The sequence below is a fragment of the Lygodium microphyllum genome, chromosome 2 (assembly GCF_053477565.2).
Source record: "Lygodium microphyllum isolate KBCC chromosome 2, Lygodium_microphyllum_v1.1.10, whole genome shotgun sequence".
Taxonomy (NCBI): domain Eukaryota; kingdom Viridiplantae; phylum Streptophyta; class Polypodiopsida; order Schizaeales; family Lygodiaceae; genus Lygodium; species Lygodium microphyllum.
This window is the reverse complement of record NC_141136.1, coordinates 3,023,415-3,050,239: the sequence shown is the minus strand read 5'-3', so window position 1 is coordinate 3,050,239 and position 26,825 is coordinate 3,023,415. Positions and strand designations below refer to the sequence as shown.

Below are 26,825 nucleotides of genomic sequence, written 5' to 3'. Positions count from 1 at the left end.
AAATATAATAGGCATGAGGGGCAGATCTGAGAATAAAGTTTTGAGGAGTTGAGGGTAGATTGTTGCAAGTACATTAACTATGGAGAGTACTTCGTCTCTGACTCATGTACAGAGGTAGAGCTTGCTCCCTGTGGTCAACTCTCTCTCTATTCTCAAAGGAAATGCTCTGCATGATGGGCTGATTCTATCGAAGATACAGTTCTGTGTTTTCTTTGCACTTCTACTGGTGCAAGAGCCTCACTATCCAGGTTCAGGAGCAGTTGTTGGCTTCTCCAATGCATGAACTAAAGAAAGTGATGACCATGCCACACAAGAACAAGGTTTTTCAGCCCTGATTTAGTGCTGCTTGTGAGACTGTTTTGATGCTGGAATGATGCCAAGATAAAAGGGATGTTGTTTTGGATATGCTAGACAATAAGAACAGTAAATACAGAGTTTTGCAGACTGCGATTCCGCACATGAATCATTGAGTTATGGTCACAGAAAATGCTTTCCTAAAAGGGATGTTGTTCTGGATATGCTGGATAGTAAGAACGGTGCATACAGAGTTCTGCAGACTGCAATTCTGCACATGAATTATTGAGTTATGGTCACAGCAAATGCTTTCCTAAAAGGGATGTTGTTCTGGTCATGTTGTACTGTCCTTATGCAGCTCGGATTTACTCTGACAATATGAAAACCAACTGTTCACATGTTATATATTTTGGAACATTTCATTTTTGTAACTTTCCATCTTTTAATTGATAAAGAAATACCGAGAGGAACGCTGGTCTTCGGGGCCAATTTGGTGTTGAGCAAGGGACTGAGGTCTCTGTTTGTGTCTGTGTGAGAAAAGACCAGGTATTAATTGAAGGAACTACCGCTTTATGTGAGTCATAGACTGGTTTCAGCTCTAATGCCTCTTTCGGGCAATTAACTACCCCTCACTTTGTCTCATAGGGCCACTAGGCTTTGGAAGGCCATTAGTACTATGAAGAAAAGAGAGCTAATGTTACATCCTCAAAGATCCAGATGGATGCTGGAAACATTGGTCAACCTTGGATCACGAGTGACTTAGTGCAAATGCACAATTTAGGGTTAGGGCAGCTGAGTCCTATTTATGGGACTCAAGCCCATTGTGCACATTCATTATGTGATCACTACACTTGGAATTTAGGTCCAATGGCACTTGCATCTACACATGGGATGTCAACTCTATGGGTATGGCTTGTGTTGTGCCTTGTGCAAATGTAGGATCTTAGATGGATGCTTCATTGGTATTAGAGCATCCAGCTTCTCTCAGGCCCAAGATTCCATGACAAACACACACCAACTCTTCACTCATGGGACCCTGATGGTCCATGCTTGACAAATATGCTTTCATCTTGAATAGGGCAGTATGAGACGACTAGTGGGAGGGGTGAACATGGGAGCTACATGTTGCATGTGGTGGGTATGACAAGACATACTTCTTGTCCGGTGCCTGTGCCACAAATGGTGTGAAGGGTTCTTATTCGCATAAGTTATTTAGACGTGAGTTGACAATCTGGACCCTAGGAGCTGCCACTCCATGGCCATAGAAAACTATTGTCGAGCATCAAAGATTTTGTGTATAGGTAAACTTTAAAAGTCTAGTTCTTAAAAATTTTGAATATTTGTAACTAAGATGTTAACGCGAAAGATGATAATGTCAAGGTGTGAGAGAGATTGAAAGAACAAGTGAGAGAAAAAAGCGAGAGGGAGATATTATTTCCTAGATAAATGGCATTCATGATAGTGCAATTAACAACCATCATGATCAAGGTGCTCATATGATTGAGCTCAACAGTGAAACCACACAAGAAATGACACAAATCATACCCACAACAGAGAACATAAAGAGAATGGACATCAGACTCACCTCCCAGCCATAGAGTTGAAGAGGCTCACCCTTGAGCCTAGAAGCTAGTAGCATACTCGGCCACAACCACATCCCAAGAGCTAGCATCCCATATCACAAGCCAACATCATCCTAGTGTACCGAAGAGTCAACCTATGGGCCAAGAGTCAATGAGTGATGATCACACAATGATGTGCACAATAGGGCCTTGAGTCTTATAAATAGGGCTCGATTGTCCTAACCTTTGTCAAGATATGCGAAGGTGCATGTGAAAATCCTCCAAGTAGCCAAACACAAGGTGTTGACTGACCTAAGATGACACCAAGGCATAGAAACAGGGAACGGCCGTTCCGGCCTATAGGAACGGTTTAACGCGTTCCAGATCCTTGGAGGAGGTGAAACGGCCAAGGAACATTCCCTGCCGTTCCCTGGGCCATTCCCTACCGTTCCTTGCCGTTCCCTGTTTGGAACGGCCATTCCAGGCCTGTTGACCAAAAATTTACATTTTTCCATGTTTTTTCTTTTTGCTTATATCACACTCCTTCTACTACATGTTCACCTATCTCCATTGCCTAATGTGCACACACTAATCTCTCTCTCTCTCTCTCTCTCTCTCTCTCTCTCTCTTTTGAATATTCAAAGTGTCAAGACAACCCACAAGCCAATTAGGAGTCCATGCAAAGCTCAAATTTGATGCATTATGAACTCTTGCAAATCACAATCAAACCTAATGTGCACACACTAATCTCTCTCTCTCTCTCTCTCTCTCTCTCTCTCTCTCTCTCTCTCTCTCTCTCTTTTGAATATTCAAAGTGTCAAGACAACCCACAAGCCAATTAGGAGTCCATGCAAAGCTCAAATTTGATGCATTATGAACTCTTGCAAATCACAATCAAATTTCAGCCTATTCTCAATTCCAAGGTAATCATCCATTTATATTGTCTAATTTCAAGGGAAACTAGAATAATTGGGGCAATTCATGAGCAATTTGGAGCTGTGGGGGTAATCGAGTCAGTTTTGGGACATTTGGGTCAACTTGGAGCATTGAGGGGTATTGGGGCAATTAGAGGGACATTCTTTGGGGCAACTTGGTCATGTAGGGCATATTTGGGGCACTTAAGATATGTGCCGTTCCCCCCCGTTCCCGTTCCCCCACCTTGGACGTTCCCCCCGTTCCAGGGGGTCCCGCTCCCGTTCCCGTTCCCCGTTCCAGGTAACTATGCACCAAGGTGAGAGAGAAGGTAGCCATACTAGAGAAGAGAGATGGATGCCCATCGCGAACCACAATTGTTGGGTTTGACTCACGCCTACACTCACAAAGGAGTGTCGGTGATCTCTGTCTCCTTTTCTCTCTCTCTCCTCTCTGTGTTCACTCTCTCTCAGTCTTTGTCCGCTTCCGCATTGCTGCACTCTGACATGGTATCAGAGCAGTGAAGATGGACTGACTGAGGGCTGGACCTATCTGAAGAGGAGATTTCAGCATGACACAAGGCTGTGTTTCCAGGATTCGAGGGCGAGCAGGAGGGCTGCGCATCGGATCAAGGCTGAAGTGAGCGTGGACATGCGAGAAGGAGTCTAATCGGTGAATTTGCTGTAGGTTATTGCTGTTCGAAGGGGAGGAAGGCTGCGTTTGAGGCCCTCCATTGCAGATTTTACTTTTTCATCGCCTTCGGCAGGTGAAGAAGGTTTGGGCAACAGTCGACTCTTCGGTGGGAAGAGTTGGTTCCTATGGTCTTGGACCAAGAGGAACAATTGAAGGGATAGAATGCTTCCAAATCGGAGGCTTTGGTTGGTCAAGCCTCTCAGAAGAAGGGGAAGGACCAAAAGAAGAAGGAGGATAACAAATCCAAGAAGGACAAGGAGAAGAAATCGACTTGCCATATTTGTGGAAAGACCGGTCATTGGAAGAAGGATTGCCTCGACAAAGACAAAAAAGACACCAAGAAGAAGGACACAAAGGATTCTGAGCAGTGGCTGCACCCTCATCAGCTGCTTTTCTACACTTAGCAGTCATTGAGGACTCTACACCGAAGACTTCTGATGCTACGATAGCAACTCCCCAAGCTCGTGAGTGGATCGTGGACAATGGTGCCTCCCGGCACATGACTCCTTCCGTTGGTGTTGCCCATTTGCAACCTTTGCGTGGGCAGATTCTCATTGGAGACAGCTCTTCTGTGTCTATTGCTGTGCGGCGTGAGATGCAACTTATTCCAAATGGACGTGGTGGTACCCACACTTCTGAGGTGTTACATGTGCCAAGTTTGGGGTATCATGTACTTTCAGTCCATAAGATTTGTGCTCTTGGTCTCTTAGTGGAGTTTAATAGTGATATTGTTCAAGTCCTTGATCGTGAATTGAGGAAGGTTCTCTCTGCACGGTATGAGGAGAATGGCGTCTACAAATTGAAGTCTTCTTCAGCTCTTGTTGGGGGTAAAGGCGCCTTTGCTGTGCCGCCCCGTGTATTACTACACTGACAATACCCGCCACTGCACACTGCAGGTGGCGGGCGCCCGTCACGTCACTTTATTCTTTATTCTTTTAGTGACAGTTTGAATAAAGGAAGGCCCGGTCACACATCGTGACTGTTGGAGTTCCCATTTCTTGTCTCTCTCTTTCTTGCTCTTGCTCTTCCGCCATAGCTCGCGTGCAAGCTTCGATCCTTCTCACCTTTCAACTGATATCAGAGCTTGGCATTCTCTTGCTCGAGCTCGACTCGGTGCTTCCCGACCTTCGCATCGACTCACTTCACGCATTGGATCTCCATCCCGGCAGCCATATCCGATCTCCCCGAGCTCCCGTCACTCCCCGGCTTCCCGAGCACCTTCCCGGCCTATTGAGGCACCTTCAAGGCATTGATACTGAGGTATTTGATCATTCTTTCAGGGTTTTATTTCAGTCTACAGGTTGTAAACAGCAAGGGCAGCCATGGCTTCAAACCCTTGAAGCTTATTCCCCTAATATTGTGCCTTACACCTATCAAGGCTCAAAGAGGCTTGTCATAGGCCTTTGATAGGCCCTTCTTGAGCCCCCCATTACCCCCTTTTCAGCCCATGTGGAGCAGCAGCAAGTTCAGCACCAACAAGGCAGATTGCATCATTTTTTTCCAAGCTGTGAGCACTCATCTACTTCAGCTCCACACTTGGCCATTGGTTCTTGCTCTCTACCTTGATCAAGAGGGCTATAGACTTCATGTTTGATGTCATTCAAGCTTTGGGCATTGGTCTTGATCATTCGGGGCTGATCTCTTCAGATTTGGGACTGTCATAAACTGTCATAACAGGCTGAAAACAGGGCAGCACCATTAGCATTAGCATTTGTTGCTTATACTCCATTCCGGTTGTGCTATTTGATGCTCGTATGCGGTCTACATGATGCCTAGTGCCTTGGGAATGTATGCACATAATTATGCCATGATTTTGGCTTGAAATATTGGCTGATTTGGGACTGTTATTTACTGTTATACAGTGCTGGAAACAGGGCAGCCACACTTGGCATTGGCATTTGATGCTTATACTCTACTCCGGTTACCTTATTTGATGCCCGTATACGGTCTACTTCCTACCCGGATGTATTGGGGATGTATGCATTTGGTTTGACCATGATTTTGGCTTGAATTCGGGGCTGAAATCTACTGTTTAGAACAGTAAATACATGCTGGAATAACAGTGGGCTGAAGGTACTTTACATGCTTTGGCACTTACCTACCGATACCGGATGTATGCTTTGAGCTTTGGCATGATGTCTCTGACATTTGGGGACGGCTTGGAGCATATGTATGAGATTATGGGATGCTTTTGAGCTTCGCATTAGCTCCGTCTTCACTGGCATTTGGACCTACTTGGCATGCTCGTGGACCGCCTATGCCTCATGTCTCTGCTTGACAGTTAGGCTTTTGCATTACATGCTTTGGTTCGTGACATATGCTATTTGGTTCGTGTATACCATACCGACATTTGGAGCTTGGATTTGGATGTATTTGAGCAGGTTTTCCAGGTTGCAGAGGAAGTTTGAGCTGGTAAGCCACCCTCTTATGCGCATCTCCGTGTCTTTGGATGTGAGGCATTCTGCCATGTGCCCAAGGACAAGAGGAGTAAATTGGATCCAAAGAGCATTAAATGCATATTCCTTGGCTATGGTGAGTCAGGAGAGATGGGCTATCGCCTATGGGATCCGCAGGCGTGGAAAATAATACGCAGCCATGATGTCGTCTTCCATGAAGACAAGATGCACAGGCAGCCTGAGAAGGTGGTTGAGATCCGCAGAGTGATCTTTCAGGAGGAGCCTAGAGCTCCAGCACAGCCAGTAGTACAGCCTGCAGCAGTTCCTCCACAGGGCCAGGGTGTTGGACAGGCAGTTAGACAGGTAGCAGAGCCTGCGGTGAGACGGTCTGCTAGAGACAGACGTCCACCTGACAGATTTCAGCCCTCTATGCATTATGTTTTGGTTACAGATGCAGGAGAGCCTTTCACTTATGATGAGGCTATGCGCAGGGGTGACAGTCACTCCTGGGAGAGGGCTATGCAGTCTGAGATAGACTCCCTGCATAAGAATGAAACTTGGGATTTGGTTGCCTTGCCTAAGGGCAAGAAGGCTTTGCCATGCAAGTGGGTGTACAAGCTGAAAAGTACCCCTGGACACCCCAAGCCGGCATACAAGGCTAGATTGGTAGCAAAGGGTTTTAAGCAGGAACATGGTGTGGACTTTGATGAGGTCTTCTCTCCTGTGGTTAAGATGACCACCCTGCGCTTAGTCTTGGCTTTGGTTGCACAGCTTGACTTAGATCTATATCAGATGGATGTCAAGACGGCTTTTCTACATGGGGACTTACATGATGAGATCTATATGGATCAGCCTAAGGGCTTTGTAGAACCTGGCAGGGAGCACCTAGTGTGCAAGTTGAAGAAGAGCTTGTATGGCTTGAAGCAGGCACCTAGGGAATGGTATCATAAGTTTGATGCCTTTATGCAGTCACGGGGCTATAGCAGGAGTGCTATGGATCCGTGTCTTTACACAAAGAAAGCCCGTGATGGCAGTTTGCTTATCTTGGTACTCTATGTTGATGATATGCTGATAGCAGGGAAAGCTCATGATGAGCTAGATGCTCTTAAATCTCAGCTGAAGAAGAGCTTTAAGATGAAGGATTTGGGACAGGCCTCACATATACTTGGGATGCGCATTAAGCGCGATAGGCATCAGAGGCTTTTGTATCTCTCACAGCGGGAGTACATTCATAAAGTCCTTGAGCGCTTCCGCATGCAGGACGTAAAGCCTATTGGCTGTCCATTACCTTCTTATGTGAAGGTATCACAGGCCGATTGTCCGCAGACAGATGAGCAGAGGGCCGAGATGGCCAAGATCCCTTATGCTTCAGCCGTGGGCAGTTTGATGTATGCCATGATAGCCACTCGTCCAGATATTGCGCATGCAGTTGGTGTTGTGGCACGCTATATGGCTACACCTGGCAGCAAACATTGGGATGCTGTGAAGGGTATCATGAGGTACCTGAAGGGCACAGCAAATATGTGTATTTGCTATGGCAGCCACGATACAGGGGTCGTGGGGTACACTGACTCCGATTATGCAGGACATGCAGATAGTAGGAAGTCCACTTCTGGCTGTGTTCACCTATGCTGGAGGGGCTGTCTCTTGGATGTCCAGGGTTCAGAAGTGTACGGCTTTGTCTACCACTGAGGCCGAGTATGTTGCAGCCACTGAGGCTTGCAAGGAGGCCATATGGTTAGGTCGTCTAGTTGCTGACCTTGGGATTGATGCTACACCTACACTGCATTCGGATTCTATGAGTGCCATTCAGTTGGCTAAGAATCCGGTCTTCCATGCGAAGACGAAACACATTGAGGTGAGGTATCACTTCATACGTGGTGTCGTGGAGGACAAGTCTATTGACCTTGTCAAGATCTCCACTGACGAGAATCCTGCAGATCTGCTCACGAAGAGCCTCACTACTGAGCGCTTTGCCTTCCTCAGGAGGTTGATGGGCGTTGGATGAGATGTCGCCTTTCCTCATCCCTTGTACCTATGTACATTTGTACTGTCTTTTTTTTTTCTTTTCTCTCTCACTAGGGCAGATTCGCCTTTAAGTGGGAGGTTGTTGGGGGTAAAGGCGCCTCTGCTGTGCCGCCCCGTGTATTACTACACTGACAATACCCGCCACTGCACACTGCAGGTGGCGGGCGCCCGTCACGTCACTTTATTCTTTATTCTTTTAGTGACAGTTTGAATAAAGGAAGGCCCGGTCACACATTGTGACTGTTGGAGTTCCCATTTCTTGTCTCTCTCTTTCTTGCTCTTGCTCTTCCGCCATAGCTCGCGTGCAAGCTTCGATCCTTCTCACCTTTCAGCTCTTAGTTCTCTTCTTCTTACTTCTCAGACACAGTCCGAGCTATGGCGTGCTTGGTTTGGCCACTTGAACTACGAGTACCTTCGGATCGCGTCGTGAGGGTCGTTTGTCCAAGGATTGCCGAACATAGTGGTGAGCCATCAGCCATGAGTCTCCTGCATTCGTGGGAAACTACATCGGGATGCGATTCCCAACAAAGCTTCTAGGCGGTCTACTTCACCCATGGAGCTTGTATCTACGGATCTTTGTGGCCCGATGAGGACCGAGTCCCTAAAGGGGAGCTTGTACTTCATGTTAATCATAGATGACTACAACAGGATGACTTGGACCTATTTCTTGACTTTGAAGTCGGAGACTTTCTCTCACTTCAAGGATTGGCTTCTCTTTAAAGAGAACCGTTCTGGCCGGCGACCGAAGACCTTGCATTCAGACAAGGGAGGTGAATTTATGTCTAATGAGTTTGCTCGTTTTTGTAAAGATAAGGGCATTCACCAAGAGTTTGCTAACACCAACACTCCCAAAGAAAATAGCATTTTGGAGCGGAAAAACCGAAGTGTGATCGAGATGGCATGCACTATGATGGAGCACTGACAGACACCTCAGTTTCTCTGGGCTGAGGCAGTGACTACCGCAGTTCACATCCTCAATCAATCTCCCACTTCGGCCATTGACAAGATGACACCTTTTGAGGCTTACTTCAGGACTAAGCCTGATATCTCTTATTTCACAATCTTTGGGTGGGACGCTTATGTGCACATTCCAAAGACGCAGCGTGATAAGCTCGAGGCAGCTTCCCGATGACAGGTTTTTGTTGGCTATAGCTCCCAGTCCCAAGGTTATCGTTTGTTTAATCCCATCAAGCGGGATGTCTACAAGAGCCGAGATGTGCGGTTCGTGGAAGTTCCGACCACAGAGGGGGGTGAGGAGCACCTCGTCCTTGGAGATCCAGGGGAGAATTGGGCTCCTGAGACAATTCCTTTGGAGCCATAGCCTCTTGATGAAGATTTTTCTTTTAATTCAGAGCCTTCTCTTCCACCAGCCACCCCCGAGGAGCTTCCGCCGGCGGATGTTCTCGAGTCTTCAACAGATGGAGAGCGATGGGGAGAGGTTCGTCCTCCTCATTGGGCCCGTGACACACTGCGAGATTCAGGGATCAAGGGGGTCCCTACGGAGTGGGAACCGCAGGATGGCCCGTGGAGGTCATGGCGGAACCAGGCACATTCTTCGAAGCTTATTTGCTCCAACTATTGTTTACTGACCCGTGTTATACAGGATCGCGAGCCCACTTCAGTGAAGGAGGCTTTGCAGTCTGATCATTGGCGGAAGGCCATGGAAGCCGAGTTGGAGGCTATTGAGAGGAATGGCACTTGGTCTCTTGTGCCTCGTCCCTCTCACAAGAAGGTGATTCGTGTCAAGTGGGTCTTCAAGACCAAGTACCTTAGCGATGGTTCTTTGGACAAGCACAAGGCTCACCTTGTTGCTAAAGGTATTGCTCAACGCCCAGGCATTGATTTCCATGATACTTTTGCCCCCACTACTCGTACGGCGACTATTCGAGCTGTTCTTGCCTTAGCTAGCCATAGAAGATAGCTTGTTTATCAATTGGATGTGAAGTCGGCCTTTCTGAATGGTAACTTGCAAGAGGAGATCTATGTTGAGCAGCCTCCTGGCTTTGGATCCTTAGATGGGAAAGTTTACAGGTTGAAGAAGGCCTTGTATGGCCTCAAGCAGGATCCGCGTGCATGGAATGAGAAGATTGACTCGTTTCTTCAATCGAAGTTGGAATATCGGCGCTCCAAGGCTGATCCGCAGCTTTATGTGCACACTTCCGAGGTTGGTCGTGTGTTGTTTGTATTATATGTTGATGATTTGATTCTAACAGGGGATCATACACAGAAGGTCCAAGAGACCAAGACAGCTTTACATCAAGCATTCGAGATGATGGATTTGGGACTTCTTCATTTCTTCTTGAGTCACGAAATTTATCAGTCTCAAAGGGGGATTTTCATCTCTCAGCATAGGTACGTTCAAGAGCTCTTGGTGACTTTTGAGATAGAGACTTGTCGGCCCATTACTACTCCTATGGATCCGAATTGGAAGGCCACTTCACACTCAGATTCTCTCGTGATGGATGCTTCACGCTACCATCAGTTGATTGGATCCTTGATTTGGCTTCTCAACACTCGTGTTGATCTTTGTTTTGCTATGGGTCTTTTGGCAGGGTTCATGACTGAACCCATGTTGGGAATAAAGGGCCATCGTGCCTTTTATATGTGCATGGGTGTGAACACACCCTTAGCACATTGTACTTTCATACATATATCTATCTAAAAATCTAAAGTGGTACACTCGTCATTGTACCAAAAAACGTGTTCACTCTCTACTCTGCTCACTCGCACTCTCTCTGTCTCTCTCATTGCACGTAATGACTGTCTGTCTCGATCTCCATGCCTAATCGATTCCTACAAACTAGTATTAGAGCGTAAGGTACTGCAGACGGTCGTCAGGCTGAGGCAAAAGACCAACGTGGTGACGGGAGCTCAAAGACGAGCAAGAGAGTCCCAAGTGTAAGCTGCAGGCAGTGACAGTCGACTGAAGCAGGCGTGGACCAAGCGTGCGATGGGTTGTAGCGCTGACGAACAAGGAGGCCTACTGTTGCGTGACCAGTCGAGCTACGCGACAGGCAACAAGGAACAACGACCAGGCGAGAGGGCACGCGGGCACCAAACAGCCACGCCAGCAACGAGGCGTCATGGGACGGCGGTCACGGAACGGCGGTCAGGCAGGCGCTGTGATGCGGGCAGGCCACGCAACCCACCCCATGGGTCAACGGGGCCACAATTTTCAAAATCTTCTTGAATTTTTTTTTTCCTTGGCTTAACGAGGGGGTTCGCGCGCACAAGCACGAAATGTCAAATTTGTGCAATTTTGGCCCAGAAAGTTGGGGCTTCGCCAGACTGAGCACTGAGGCATTTGCGTTGGAATTGCAGACATTGTGTGCATTTGAATTGGGGATTTCGCCAAAATTGTTGAAATTTTGCTCATTTGAGTGAAATTTCTCAACATTTGACCCATAAAATTTGGGGCTTTTCCCAGATTTGGAGAATGTGATGCAGGACAAGCAAATTTGTCTCACAAATTGCAGGAATTTGTAAAATCTTGCCTTCGACATTTGGGGCTTTTAATGTACATGCACAAATTGGGCTGAAATTTACCCAATTTCTTGACATTGAGGCACATTGGACCCCGTGCAATTTGGAGCTTTTGCAGTTTGGGCAAAATTTGTGCAGCATTTGGTCATTTTATGTACATGCAGGTTGAATTCCGCGCAATTTGGACATCAACACTTGGTAAAATTTGGGGGGTTTGCTGAAATTGCTTTATTTTGGCAAAATTGGACAGTCCTATGCATGACAAAGGAAATGCAGATGTGTGTTTGACGCTTTGAGCACAAAATTTTGGGGCTTTTGACCGTTCATGTCGAATTTTATGCCCGTGGGTACATGTACAACAGAAATTGCAGCTGAAATTTTGATATTTTTCATGTAATGTGATGCACATGCCCTTTGGAACAGCTGTAATCAGTTGGATAATGCTGAAGCACTTGGTTTGGTGCTTCTGAAAACTTAATTACAGATCTGAAATCTGTACTTCTGCGTGGTCATTTATTGCTGATTGGTACTTGTTTGTACCTTGGTCACTTGGGTGACAGTTTGGGCCTGCATTTGCTGGTTTTTTTTGTCATATTTGGGCTGAAAACCATGGCCGGCAGCAATGACAGCAGTAATTTGATGCATATAAAGAAGCTTGAAGATGCGCATAATTTTGCAGTGTGGCAAAAATAGTGCTACAATATCCTGTTACAAAAGAAGCAGGCAAAGCCGATCAAAACTAAAGGGGCAAAGCCTGCGGACATGGATCAGGATGATTGGGATGCGTTGAATGAGCTTGCACGCTCAACCATAGAGCTATCGATTTCTAATGCCTTGCTCTTCAACATTGAAGGTTTGGATTCTCCATATGCTATATGGACTAGACTGGAAGAACTATATGCACAGAGGAGTGCTACAAGCAAAGTGTATTGGCTGAAAAAGCTTATGGATTTGCGTATGAAAGAAGGTACAACAATCTCTACTCACTTGAGTGAGTTTAACTCCATTTTCAGCCAGCCGGTTGCCTTGAAGTTCATGATTCATGAGGAATTTAAGGCTACTTTCTTGCTTTGCACTCTACCAGAGCGTTGGGATACTTTCAGGACTACTATGAGCAATTCTAATGTGATCCTTTTGTATGCTGATGTAGAAAGTGCTCTACTTATGGAAGAGATGAATCGGGTGAACAATGCATCCAGTAAGTCTTCCAGTGCTTTGCGTACTAGGGGCAGATCACAGCAAAAGGGCAAATATGATGGCAAGGATGCGTAGTAAATCATGTGGCAAAGATGTTGAATGCCATCATTGTGGCAAGAAGGGTCACTTTAAACATGACTGCTACAAATGGAAGAAAGAGAAAGGAAAAGGCAAGAAGACTGATGATTGCAAGAAAGAGAAGAAGGACAGTCAGCCTAAGAAGAGCAATGTAAAAATTGAAGAGGTGAATGTAGTCACTCATGATAGTGACAGTGAGAGTGATGTACTCTTTGTCTCTTCACATTTTGGTGCACATGCTCTACTTGCAGATACAGATGATGACATGCATACCTGGATTCTTGATTCAGGTGCTTCCTTTCATGTCACCCCTCATCGTGAGTGGTTTTCCGCCTATACAAGAGGTCGACATGGTGTTGTCCATCTTGGGGACAACTATGCATGTGAGATTACAGGTATTGGCAGTGTGCAGTTACAGTTTCAACATGGCTTTGTCTTTACACTTCAGCATGTACGGCATGTACCTCAGCTCAAGAAAAGCTTGATCAGCACACGGCAGCTAGATGATGATGGTTTTCATACCACCTTTGGTGATGGAAAATGGATGATCTATAAGGGATCTAGGGTTACTGCCAGAGGTTGCAAGAGTGCTACGTTGTATCCACTTCATGTATCTAGTATGCGTGACCATGTTGTTGCCGTGACCAAGCAGCCAAGTGTTTCTTTGTGGCATGGCCGGTTGGGACACATGAGTCAAATAGGAATGAAAGTACTTTCTCCTTTGGGTTACTTGCCTTGTCTTCGTTGTGCTGATTTTGAGCATTGTGATCATTGCATTTATGGCAAACATGCACAAACGTCTCACAAAAAGTCTCTTTCTTTGAAATCTTCTCCTCTAGAGTTAGTACATTCGGATGTATGTCAAATGCCAGGATTATCTTTAGGGGGAAAGAGATATTTTGTCACCTTTGTCGATGATGCTACACGGAAAGTATGGGTTTACCCTATTCGTAGCAAGGATGAAGTGCTTGACAAGTTTAAAAATTTCTTGGCATTGGCTGAAAATCAAACAGATAAGACACTTAAGTGTCTTTGCTCTGATAATGGTGGGGAATATGTGTCCAAAGCCTTTCAGGCAGAGGCTATTATGACAGTCGTTCACTTGATTAATCGGTCACCAAACAGGTCTTTTTTTTTTGGGTGGGGGGGGGGGGAGGAGTTGGTTCCCCAAGAAGCGTGGTCGGGCAAGCCACCTTCATATGCTCATCTCAAAGTGTTTGGCTGTGAAGCTTTTGTGCACATTCGTAAAGGAAAACGCAGCAAACTTGAGCAAAAGTCCTGTGAATGCATTTTCCTAGGATATGGTGATGAGGGTGAAATGGGGTATAAATTGTGGGATCCCGAGAAAAGGAAAGTAATACGCAGCAATGACGTTATCTTCCGGGAAGATCACATGCACAAACAGCCCGAAAAGACTGAGGAGGTCCGTAGAGTTGTATTCTGGGAAGAAATACCTTTTGGACAACAAAGTGTGCCCGCTGTACAACAACAAATACCTGCTGTAAATGAACCTGTAAATGCAGGAAATGATGCTGGAAATAATCAGCCAGCTATTGCCCATGAAAATGAGCCATTACATGTGCAGGAACAGCCAAGGTAGCAAGCTGTTAATGCTGAGTTGCAGGCTGAAATGCCAGGACAGCATGCTGAAAATGGAAATTTGCAGGAACAGCCAGCAAACAATGACCATTGGGTTAGGAGATCGTCTAGGGCTACTAGACAACCTGACAGGTTTGTTCCTGGTGCAATTAATGTGGCTGATTATGTCATGCTGACAGACTGTAGTGAACCGTCTTGCTTCAAGGAAGCAATGGACAGACAGGACAGCAAGAAATGGTATAAAGCCATGCTGTCAGAGATGGAATCTCTTGAAAAAAATGGCACTTGGGACTTAGTGCAATTGCCTAAAGGGCTGAAAATCCTTCCATACAAATGGGTTTACAAAATGAAGGTCAACTCTGGTTCCTCACCAAAGTACAAAGCAAGATTGGTTGCAAAGGGATATAAGCAAGAGCATGGAATTGACTTTGATGAGATTTTCTCTCCTGTAGTCAAGATGACTACATTGAAAACCATTTTGGGCTTGGTTGCAGTTGAGGATATGGAGCTCATACAGATGGATGTAAAGACTGCGTTTTTACATGGTGATCTGCATGAAGACATATATATGCAGCAGCCTGAAGGGTTTGTTGAACAAGGGAAGGAAAAAATGGTATGTAAACTCAAAAGGAGTTTGTATGGGCTGAAACAAGCACTAAGAGAATGGTATCATAAGTTTGATACATTCATGCAGTCCCAAGGCTTTCATAGAAGTCAAGTGGATCACTGCTTGTACACCAAGAAGGTAGCACATGGCAGCCTGATTATCTTGGTTTTGTATGTAGATGACATGCTAATTGCTAGCAGGGATACTCATGCCTTGGATTCACTGAAGCAAAGTCTTCATGGCAGCTTTGACATGAAGGATCTTGGTGATGCAAATCACATTCTTGGCATGCGAATACTCAGAGATAAATCGAAAGGCTTACTCTATCTATCTCAGCAGGAGTATATCTCCAAAGTTTTGCAGTGTTTCAATATGGAGGGGGGGAAAACAATTGGGGTTCCATTGCCTCCATATGTGAAACTTAGTGCAGAGGAAAGCCCTACATCTGATGATGAGAAGGCTGAAATGGCCAAGATACCATATGCTTCAGCCGTTGGCAGTTTGATATATGCTATGGTTGCTACATGTCCTGACATTGCCTTCGCAGTGGGAGTGGTTAGCAGATACATGGCAACCCTTGGCAAAAAGCATTGGGATGCAGTGAAAGGTATTATGAGATACCTCAAAGGCACAAAGGAATTGTGCATCTACTTTGGAAAGCAAAAGGCATCTGTTGTTGGCTTTACGGATGCAGACTATGTTGGTCATGCGGACTGCAGGAAGTCCACTTCTGGGTATGTGTTTACTTTCACAGGAGGAGCAGTCTCTTGGATCTCCAGGCTACAAAAGTGTATTGCATTGTCTACTACAGAGGCAGAGTATGTAGCTGCCACTGAGGCATGCAAGGAGGCTTTATGGCTTTCACGTCTGGTGGGAGAGCTTGGCATCACAGAGTTACCTGTTCTCCATTGTGATAGTTAGAGTGCTATCATGCTAGCACGGAATCTGTCTTTCATGCAAAGACAAAGCCCTTTCTTCTACTGAGGCGGAGTATCAGTCTGCGTCTTCCACCACATGTGAGGTTGTGTGGCTTCGGAGATTGTTGGAGGAGCTTGGCTGCCCCCAGACTCATCCTACTCTTCTGCGGTGCGACAATGAGAGTTGCATTGCCTTGGTACGGAATCCTGTATTCCATGCCCAGACGAAGCACATTGAGATCCAGTATCACTTCATTTGGAAGAAGCTTCTGGATGGAACCATTGATGTGGAGTATTGCAAGACGGAGGATAATCTTGCAAATTTGTTCACGAAGGTGCTTCCCCAGGCTCTTCTTCGACAGCATTCCATATCCCTCAGTCTTTTGCCCCGTCTAGGATCTAAGAGGGGGTGTTAGACAGTCATTTCCTGGACAAACGGTGGACAATAGATCAGTATAGGGTGCCACGTCAGCAGGTGCCACATCAGCAACTGCAGTCCAACAGTTTTACTACAATCGGCTGCATTTAATGCAACCGACCTGGTTCAGTTATTTCCTATTTTTTGGCTATTTATACCCGGTTTGTAGCACACTCCAGCAGTTATTCACTTCAGATTCTGATCTTGAGATCTGTTAGTTGAGACAGACTGTGCTTGGGCTGACGGAGATCGAGGTCATCAAGTCAGAGACATACGCAGATATTTCCTATGTCCCCGTGTATATTTCTGCACTCTTATACAGCATACTACACTGCAGATTTTCTGCGTTTAGACTATCTCCTTTTCTCTCTCTCTTCTCTCTGTGTTCACTCTCTCTCAGTCTTTGGTACGACCACAATAGAAACACAAAGAGACAGACGTAGAGACAAACAGCAAAACTCAAACCCTAAACACAAAACTCAAAACTCAAACACAAATAGAATGGAGAGAGAGAACACAACTCTGAAGTGAATGAATGTTGTAAATGAATGTAAGAGTGTACAGTGTGCTCAAGGGCAAAGCATCGTTGGAGTGTGATGTCCAACGGAGACGGATCCCAAGTCTATGACCACCAATCGGAGTGTGAAGAGAGAGAAAACTGTAAAACATTGACATTAGGGGCTGCCAGAGACAGAGATGATAGCTGCACAGGGGAGAGATGATGCCAGTCGGCTCCAGAAGGATGCAAACGCAGACTAAAGGATGTCGCTGATGTTGGAGATGCTCGCGATGGCAGCTAGAGGCCAAACGCAGCTTGGGAGATGGCGCCAAACAATGGGCGACAGCTGGAAAAAGACGCCAAGGCATTGCAAGGCTGGATGGAGAGGTGGCAGCAGTCACGAAAGCTGGACAGCCACGTGGAGGTAGACTGATGGCCGAAATCTGCACTGGAGAGTGTGAAACCTGCATAGACGGAATAAGGCTGAATGGAGGCAGTCTGTCTATTTATAGATGTAGAAGGGTGCCCCAAAATTTAGGGTTTTTTGGGAGACCTCTGAAACTCTCTCTAATTGCTCCCCTTTTTAGGGTTTTTCATTAAGTAAGCATGTTTTGGGGCTGTTTAAGAATGCTAATTAACTGAAAAGTTGTTTTGCCTCAACACCCCCTCTCAAGTCCAAAACCGAGCCGAAAGGTTAGGCCAACCACTGTGATGTTTATTGACCCCAAGGCGTCCCACCCCAAAGCAGCCAAGGCATCGGACAAAGGGTGCACGTCGGCTGCCAATGGCCTACCAAGACTACAAAGGTGATGGTTATCTTACCAAGAAAAACCAAGTAGGTACCCCAGAGAGGACAAGGCATCACAAAAGGGTGCACGTCGGATACCCAGCGGCCTACCAAGCCCTAGAAAGGCGGATAAAACCACATGGAACTTCTTCTTCTTCTTCTTTTGAATAAGTGAGTTAAATTTTATGGGATGCGGCCAATTGAGTAATAGTGACCCAAAAGACAGCAGTAGGGAGGGTACACCCAACACATCACAAAACAGAACAAGCTTACCCATCCACTCAAGGTGTTGATAACGAGGAAAAATAGGTGATGAGGCATCCATGTGATGAAGAAGAACAGTGGTGTGGTAACAACAGCCACTAGTGGAAATAGCTTAAGATCTGCTCAAGTGGTGCTCTGCACAAAGAAATGCAAAGTATGCTACATGCTGAAGGATGCTCATGTAGCAGGTGCCACTTGGACAGTGTACCTCAAGGGGAAATCGTTCACTTATCCAAGCGCCCTAGTACAAAGATGATGAAATCATGCAATGCAAAGGGTAAGGTACAACAGGGGGAAGAAACCGATGTCGAAAACAAAGTACTGAAGCCTGTAGAATACTAAGAAGGGTAGGAAACCTCTCTCAACCTGGATGTAGGTGCCGAAGAAGAAAGAGGAGCCTGATGTTGGTCTTCATATGGTACCAAGAACCATAAGGAATGAAAGAAGATGAAGTGGATGAAGCACCCCGCTAGAAGAGCAAGGTAGAAGGCACCGCCATAATAGCATTAAGAGAGATGCTACACGATCTGCCTTGGAAGGAGAAACCGCCAAGCTAAAAGAAAAGCAAGCACTCTTAGGATGATGAAACCATGAAAGGAATGGTGCGCGTCCCCACGTCTCTAGCCCAGATAGGACCAAAGCAATCTACAAGTTAGCCCTACACTAAAAAACAAAACCCTACAAAAGAGATGAGAATCTGCAAACACAAAGGTTAGTGGTGAGATGCTCCAAGGCAAAACATAACAGAAAGAAAATCTAACTCAAAATAAATGCAATGAATGTGTATGTATGTGAGTAAATGCAGCGGAAGACAAAAAAATGGAAAAGCTAAGGACAGTCCCTCAGGGGTAGTGATAGAGACAGGCTGCTGAGGTTGTACTCGAGCCACATGTCCAGCAGCAACAATGGGTGCTGAAGGAGCAAATAAAGCAGGAGCTGAAGGCGTAGCCCCACTGGACTGTTCAGTTGCAGCAGTCTGCTGAGGCTTTTTAAGTGGAAGACCTTGAACCTTGGAGTCACACTCCTCGCCCACATGGCCTGCTCTTTGGCAGTGTGTGCAAAACCGTTTTTCTTAGGGAGTTACTGCCAAATAGGTCTAGATTATTTGGTTCTATCTGGGCTAGAGATGTGGGGATGCGCATCGTTCCTTTCATGGTTTCATCATCCTAGGAGTGTTTGCTTTTCTTCCAGCATGGCAGTTTCCCCTCCCGTGGTGGCGGATCGTGCAGCATCTCTCTCGATGCTATCATGGCGGTGCCTTCTACCTTGCTCTTCTAGTACTTCACTTCATCTTCTTTCATTCCTTATGGTTCTCGACACCATATGAAGACCGACATCAAGCTCCTCTTCCTTCTTCGACACCTACATCCAAGTTGAGAGGGGGTTCCTACCCTTCTTGGTATTCTACAGGCTTCAGCACTTTGTCTTCGACGTCGGTTTCTTCTCCCTGTTAACCTTACCCTTTGCATTGCATGATTTCATTATCTTTGTACTAGGGCACTTGGGCAAGTAAACAATTTCCCCATGAGGGACACTGTCCAAGCGGCACCTGCTACAGATGTGTTTGAATTCCGTCTGCTTCATGGGCCCCCTCTATTGAAGTTCACATACGCAAAGCCATTCGAATCATGTACCTCAAAAGAAGAAACAGGTAAGGGTTTTGATTCATGCAACACAAAAGAATTGTACAAACCTGACATTGGACCTAGCTAAGATGATGAAGATGGATCGCCAGACGTTCCGAATGCCATATGTCCTCCATGATCGGAGAGGTGGCCAACCTCACCAACCGGTCCGAATATGGTAGCAAAACTCATAGGAAGGGTGTAAACATCATTATACTTGCTGTGATAGTACTCCTCAAAGTTCTCCTCTGTCGTCCATAATGCCATCTCAGGGCCTCCAATGATGGAGAAGCCTGATAGAACATCATAGGAACTGGAGAAGGAGGTGTCTCGGACATTGTGATTCGGTTACGAGTTGTATTGTGTGCATGGCACAAAGACTAGCTCTCCACAATATCCGCAGGATACTCTTTACAAGAGCACCGGCTCTGATACCATGTAAAGAAAAGTGCTAGGGTTTGCACAGAGTACACACAGAGTGTACGACCATGATAGAAACACAAAGAGATAGACATAGACACAGAGAGTAAAACTCAAACCCTAAATGCAAAACTCAAAACTCAAACCCTAAACGCAAAACTCAAAACTCAAACACAAAAACTCAAACACAAACAAAAGAAGGAAGAGAGAGAACACAACTCTAAAGTGAATGAATGCTGTAAATGAATGTAAGAGTATACAGTGTGCTCAAGGGCAGAGCAATGTTGGAGTGTGAAATCCACAGTCCACTGGAGATGGATCCAAGTCTATGACCACCAGTCGGAGTGTGAAGAGAGGAAACTGCAAAACGTTGACACTAGGGGCTGCCAGAGACAGAGACTACAGCTGCACAGAAGAGAGATGATGCCAGTTGGCTCTAGAAAGATGCAAAAGCAGACTGTAGGATGTCGCTAATGTTGGAGATGCTCGCGATGGCAGCTGGAGGCCAAACACAGCCTAGGAGATGGCGCCAGACAGTGGGCGACAACTAGAAAAAGGTGCCAGGGCACTGCAAGGCTGGATGGAGAGGTGGCAGCAATCACGAGGGCTGGAGAACCACGTGGAGGTAGACTGATGGCTGAAATCTGCACTGGAGAGTGTGAAACCTGCACAGACGGAATAAGGCTGAATGGAGGCGGCTTGTCTATTTATAGATGTAGAAGGGTGCCCCAAAAATTAGGGTTTTTTGGGAGACCGTTGAAACTCTCTCTAACTACTCCCCTTTTTAGGGTTTTTCATTAATTAAGCGTGTTTTGGGGCTATTTAAGAATGCTAATCAATTGAAAAGTGTGTTTTAGCTCAACAAGGGCGTGGGCAGCAAGCTAAAATATCTGAAATCTGCAAAAACGAGATTGTTATTTGAACGGAAAGTGATCAGCAACAGTTGCTCTGCTGTAAACAGCTGCAAACTGCGGGTGGAAAGTTGGAAACATGCGCTAGACTGTAGATGACAGCAAGGGACAACTAAGACTGCGATGTCCTCCGTCAAAGGGGTGTGGGCAACAAGCTGAAAACACCTAAAACCTGCAAAAACGAGATTTTGATGCAGGAAAAAGAAGAGAAGTGGATGCCAAGCCCACCACCGGTCTTTGCCTTCACTGGAGTGGAGGATCTTTGCCACTGTTTGAGCAGATCCAGCTCTGATACCATGTCAAAGAGATGACGTACCAGTGAGATAGTAGGGTTTGTGGGGAGGAACACGGAGTGAACTCGGCAAACATGGAGAAGAGAAGAGAAGAGAGAAGAAACTCTGATGAATGGAATGATGAAGATCTAAATCATGGAGTGAATGTGATATAAGGAAACAAGGGTGCCGTAGCACAAGGAAGATGATGAAGGCAGCCGCGGACCACGAACCACAATGTCCTCCTGATGGGGTGTAAGGGCAGTGGAGAGGCTAGAGAGAAGAGGTGACGGACTAAATGAATTAGCCGTAAAGAATGAGTGAGAGAGTGGCCTATAAATAGGCACAATTAATCTAGGATGGCACCCCTTTTTGGGGCTACAAACCCTAAACGCAAAATGCAGAAACACAAAAATGCAAACTACGGGTAAAGGGTGAAGGGTTTCTCAACAACGGGAGCTGGCCAAGGGACGAGCGCAGTCAGACTAGCAGTAGTTGAGCTGGAGGCAATGTCTTGTTGGTGGACAGGGCAAGCGGGGCGTCTGCTAGCGCTTGCGGCGCACAGGAAGCAAAGACACAGGTGGGGTAGGCAGCACGCCTGCCTGGTGGTGACACTGGCAAGTAGCGAGCTGCTGACAGCTAACCTGGCACTGCAGGTGAATAGGTTGCTGGTGGGGCTAAAGGCCACCTGTGGCGGTGGAGCTACTAACACTACAGGTGGTGGCTCAGCTAGTGGTGGCCACGAGCTCACCTGAGCAAGACCGGACTACTACTTCTTTTCCGATGCAATGCGCTTACAACATTCAGTGATGTCGTGCCTACTACGTGGGCTACAACTATCATCCAACCTCCCACCATTGCTGATAATCAGTTTCCATCATCTACATCAAGTCATTTTTGTGTTTTCAACACTTTTCTTCATCAGCCTCTGCTTTGACTAGTGATTGTTGTACTCAAGATCCGTCTTCGATGGACAATATACATTGATACCTCCCTCAGCCCACTCCCACAAGAGCCCTGGCTCTTGGATAGCTCTGCCCTTGAGCATTTTGTATATTCTCTCATTCATTTACAACATTGATTCATTTACTTCAGAGTTATCTTTCTTCTCCGTTTGTGTTTGTGTTTTTGCATTTTGAGTTTTGTGTGGGCACATATAACAACCACTTTTAAAAAACCAAGTTTCTTGGCTTGCATAGCACGCAAAGTGTAAGTAAGCTTGCTGTGTATTGCTGTCCTGAATTTTCAGTATGAATCTTTGAACATAGGGATCAATACCGAATGCATATGCTTGTCTACAATGAGTGTATGCTTGAAGTATATGAAGAACACTCTTTAGGGCGATCTCAAGACAGTATTAAAAAGGGTTTTTACTACTGTTCATAACAGTAAAACAGGGCTGAACTCATGTAATTAGGTCCGTATAGGGATTTCTTAGGATTCAGAGCTTACCGTCTCTTGGTATCATGCCTAGTTGATGGTGGCAACTATCTACTACATGTTTTCTTGGATTAGAAATGAGATTTGAAGCTTTTCTGGTTGCCTAAAACCTATGTACAACAGGGTATTTTGCTACAATAGGGTTAACTCTTGAGTTCTCATCTCAAATCTTTTGGTTGATAGGTCAACTATCTAAAAGAAGGTAAACTACATGAATGATACACTTAAAAGAGTTATACTAACCAATTCAAATGCATAAAGACTTTGGGAATCCATGTAGAAAACATATTTGATATTCCATACCTGAAGTTGCCCCCAAAAAGTGATCGGAAGTATGTTGAATGCTTTTGTAATCTAGAAAAAAGGGCCCTTGTAAGGATCAACTTTCACTACTTTAAAAAAGTAACAATTTAAACTACCCAAAGACTCCATCAATACATAATGACTAGCTTTTGAGGAATCTAAACAAATGTTTACATGATACCATTTTTGCCTTTGTTTTAAAATCCTTATGATAAATATGGAATGTTAAGCATAAACCTTGAATTGCCTTATGCCATTAAAGTACCAAAGCCAAGCTTTGCAATCAAAAGAGAAAAAAATTAGCATGATAATAGAAAGTAAGAAAAGAAACATTAAACCTTAATTTGTTGACAAGCAACAAAAGAGAGAAAGATTACTATAAGCAATAATGCACAAGACTAGTTCTTGTTGTAAAAAATATGAATGCAAGAGTCAAGTACTAGCTCTTATGGCTAAAGGCAAAGTAAAAAGCAATCTCACAAACAAGTGGTGTTTAGGGCTGATAAAGAAACATGTAAAATTTTGAAACTCATATGCTTTGTTTCTCAAATTTTATGTGAAGTCATAAATTAACTATACGTTGAGCAAGTACAATTAAAGGCCTCAACTAATGTAAAATTAGTATGAAATATTCGCATTTCAGCCTAATTTAACTCCATAAAAACAGTCCCATAAAACAATTATTTATTTAAAACGGCATTTAAAGGTAAAATAGGGGTGACTCCTCATTGCTCTTGTAGTCTTGGAAGGCCATTGGACAACCGGCCTGCACCCTTTCTCTAATGCCCTAGCTGCCTTGGGGTGACATCTCTTGGGCAAGCTATGCTTTGCCGTCCCTCTTAGCTTGAGTTTTTGGGCTGAGAGGGAGTGGGGTGTTCAGCAACAAAGGGTTAACTAGCATTAATCAACCTTTTTCAGCTCATTAAACATCCCCAAAACTCAAAATAGTAAAGTTTTAAAGCACCATCCTAGAATCTAGACAATCAGAGCATCACCCAAGATATTTGATTGGCTGGTGTATCTATAAATAGAAAGTCTGTCCATCCACTCTGCATTGCACATAGTTGCTACATTGCCCTTGCTCTTGTGCCATCTCCTACTACTACCAACACTCCACCTCCAACCCTGAACTATCGACACATCATCATTGACTGGTGGTTGCTGCATTTTCTACACAGCACACCGCCCTACTACCGTGCAAACAGGGGCCATTCTTTGGATAGGATCCCAAGAGGGTGGGCTTTACATGCTCAAACTTCAAAGCCTTAGCCGTGAGGTCTTCCCACAAGCTTGGGCTGCTTTGGCATGCTTGTTATGGTCATCTAAATTTTGATGCTATTCGACACGCTTCTCGGAAGAAGATGCTGGAGTGACTTCCTGATTTCCCTCCTATTCACACTTTGTGCACAAGCTATTTGAGGGGCAAGCAACATAGGCAGCCACATCCCTAGGTTGCCACTCAGAGGGCTTCTACTCCATTTGAATTGGTTTATGCCAACCATTGTGGACCTATGGGCACAGCCTCCCTTGGGAAGGCCAAGGATTTTCTGCTGATTATAGATGACTTCAGTCATATGTGTAGCCTTATTTTCTGGAGTACAAGAGTGAGGCGTACTTCCGTTTCTGTGAGTGGAAGGTGTTTGTGGAGATACAGACTACCTTCAAAGTTCGTGGCATACAAGCAGATCATGGTGGAGAGTTTCCTTCTAACCTATTTTCTTAGTTTTGCAAGGATCACGGCACTCAAGTGGAGTATACCCATCCGAACAGACCTTTGGAGAATGGTGTGACAAAGTGTGTGAATCGGACCACGTAGAGATGGCCCTAATCAATGTTGCAGCATCGGGGTCTTCCTCATACCCTCTGGGGTGAGGCGGTGGCCACTACGGTTCACATCCACAATTGCTACTCAACTTCTGTGTTACAAGACATGACCCCCTACGAGGCTTTCTTTGGTCGAAAGCCCTCCGTGTCTCACTTCTGCACCTTTGGATGTGATGCATTTGTCCATGTGGACAAGAAGAAGAGGAAGACGAAGCTTAACTCAAAGTCCAAGAAGCTCATCTTCATAGACTACAGTACTACTATGAAGGGTTATTGCCTCTATGACCCAATGACATGAAAGCTTGAGGAGAGCAAGGATGTGATCTTCGACAAGGCTTCGACCTACAAGGATCCTATTGATGGTTCTATTGCGGGTGATTCTTTGCCATGGACTGACCCTCCCCTTGTTATGCTAAGAAATGCACTTAGCCACTTAAACAACCCCAAAACATGCTTATTTTAGCCAAAACCCTAAAACGGGGAGCAGAGCGAGAAAGTTAAGTGGGAGAGGATCTAGAACCCTAATTTTCTATAAATTGGCAGCCAGCCCTCCACTCTTTCACAATCTCGTTTTTGCAGGTTTCAGGTGTTACCAGCTTGCTGCCCACACCCCGGTCACGAAGGACATCTCAGCCCTTGCTGTCCATCACTGTTCCCTATAGTCTGGCGCCTGTTTCCAGCCCTCCACACGTTGATTGCTGCTGTTTCTGCCTGGCGACTGACTGATGTTCATCTGCATTGCTGTCGTACAGCCTACCACGCCAGCAAACTGCTGTGTTTGCAGGCTCCAGCTGCCGCCTTGACAGTTTTCTCTCTCTTGTCTCGCTGCAGTCTTTCTCTCTCCTGCAGGCTGTCCTGTCTGCGTTTTCAGTCTTTCTCTCTCCTACAAGCTCCGTTTTTAGTCTTTCTCTCTCCTGTAGGCTGTCCTGCCTGCGTTTTTAGTTTCTCTCTCCTGCAGGCTCCGTTTTTAGTCTCTCTCTCTCCTCACTGCTGTCTGCATCAGATCCAGCTTCTCACTACTGCATTTACTGGTGTTCGATATCCAAAGGCTTTTTAGTCTCTCTCTCTCCTCACTGCTGTCTGCATCAGATCCAGCTTCTCACTACTGCATTTACTGGTGTTCGATATCCAAAGGCTGCCTTGCTACGATTCGGGATCCGTTCGGAGTACGACACACTCTCCAGCTCATTACCCCTGCCCTGATCCTAGAGATACAGGAGTTTGAGGTTCAGTATTCATTCACTGCATAGTGTGTTTGCTGCATAAGCATCGTATTATTAGTAGTCATATCATTTCATTTATTCACTATGTTCATTGTCTCTGAGTTACCCTAACCCTAACCCTAACTGTCTTCTTTTTATCAGTCTGTGCTTTGTCGTACGGTTTCTATTTATGTTTCTGTGTTAGGGTATTTTTCTTTACACCCCCACCCTCAATTCCTCTACTTCCTTTCACGTTGTCTCTTAGCACCCCTTCTTCGTCTTCAGCTCCTCCCCCTCCTCCATCCTCTAGACACGTCAACTCCCTCTCATTTTTCACCCTCTTTAAACCAAGTGCAACAAAAGTCTGCTTCAATTTGGATTGAATGGCGAAAGCAGTTGCCTGTGACAGATGCTAGGTGAACTATTTGGTGTAGTAGACCGCCTGTGATCCACGTCACCGGCCCAATCCGAGTCGCTCCAACCTGCAAGTACAAGATCTGACCCATCTATCCCTGCGGGGTAATGAATCCCCAAATCAGACATCCCCCTTAGATACCGAAGTATCCTCTGAGCAGCCTGCCAATGCACCGTCTTAGGTTCACTCATGAACCCTGCCAAGAGCCCAACAGCAAAACATAGATCAACCCTGGTGTTGAGAAGCCAAATCAAGGACCCAATCAACTGTCGATAGCGGGACGCATCCGCCAAAGGAGAAGCTGAATGGGAAGTGGCCTTCCAGTTCGGATCCATAGGAGTAGAGAGGGCCCGACAATCTTCCATCTCAAAAGACACCAAGAGCTCCTGTACATATCTCTGTTGGAAGAGAAAGATCCCCCTCTGAGACTGATAAATCTCATGGCCTAAAAAGAAATGAAGTACCCCAAATCCGTCATCTCGAACGTCCGATGTAAAGCTGACTTTGTCTCCTGGACCTGCCGTGCATCATCACCTGTGACAATCAAATCATCAACATATAATACAAACAGCACACAACCATCCGCGGAAATGTGAACATACAGCTGCGGATCGGCCTGGGACCGCCGATATCCCAACTGAGACTGGAGGAACGAATCAATCTTCTCATTCCAAGCTCG

At 45.7% G+C, this 26,825-nt stretch overlaps 1 protein-coding gene across 3 annotated transcripts in view; it reads right to left on the bottom strand.

The window, feature by feature from the left end:
* Positions 1-26,825, bottom strand: part of LOC148039427 (ubiquitin-protein ligase) — a 230,060-nt gene that overhangs the window by 182,208 nt on the left and 21,027 nt on the right. For all 3 annotated transcript variants that reach the window (XM_087690579.1, XM_087690587.1, XM_087690593.1), the window contains exon 2: positions 22,706-22,756. In XM_087690579.1, coding sequence (XP_087546705.1) covers positions 22,706-22,756 — 51 coding nt within the window. The remainder of the gene's footprint in view (positions 1-22,705; positions 22,757-26,825) is intronic.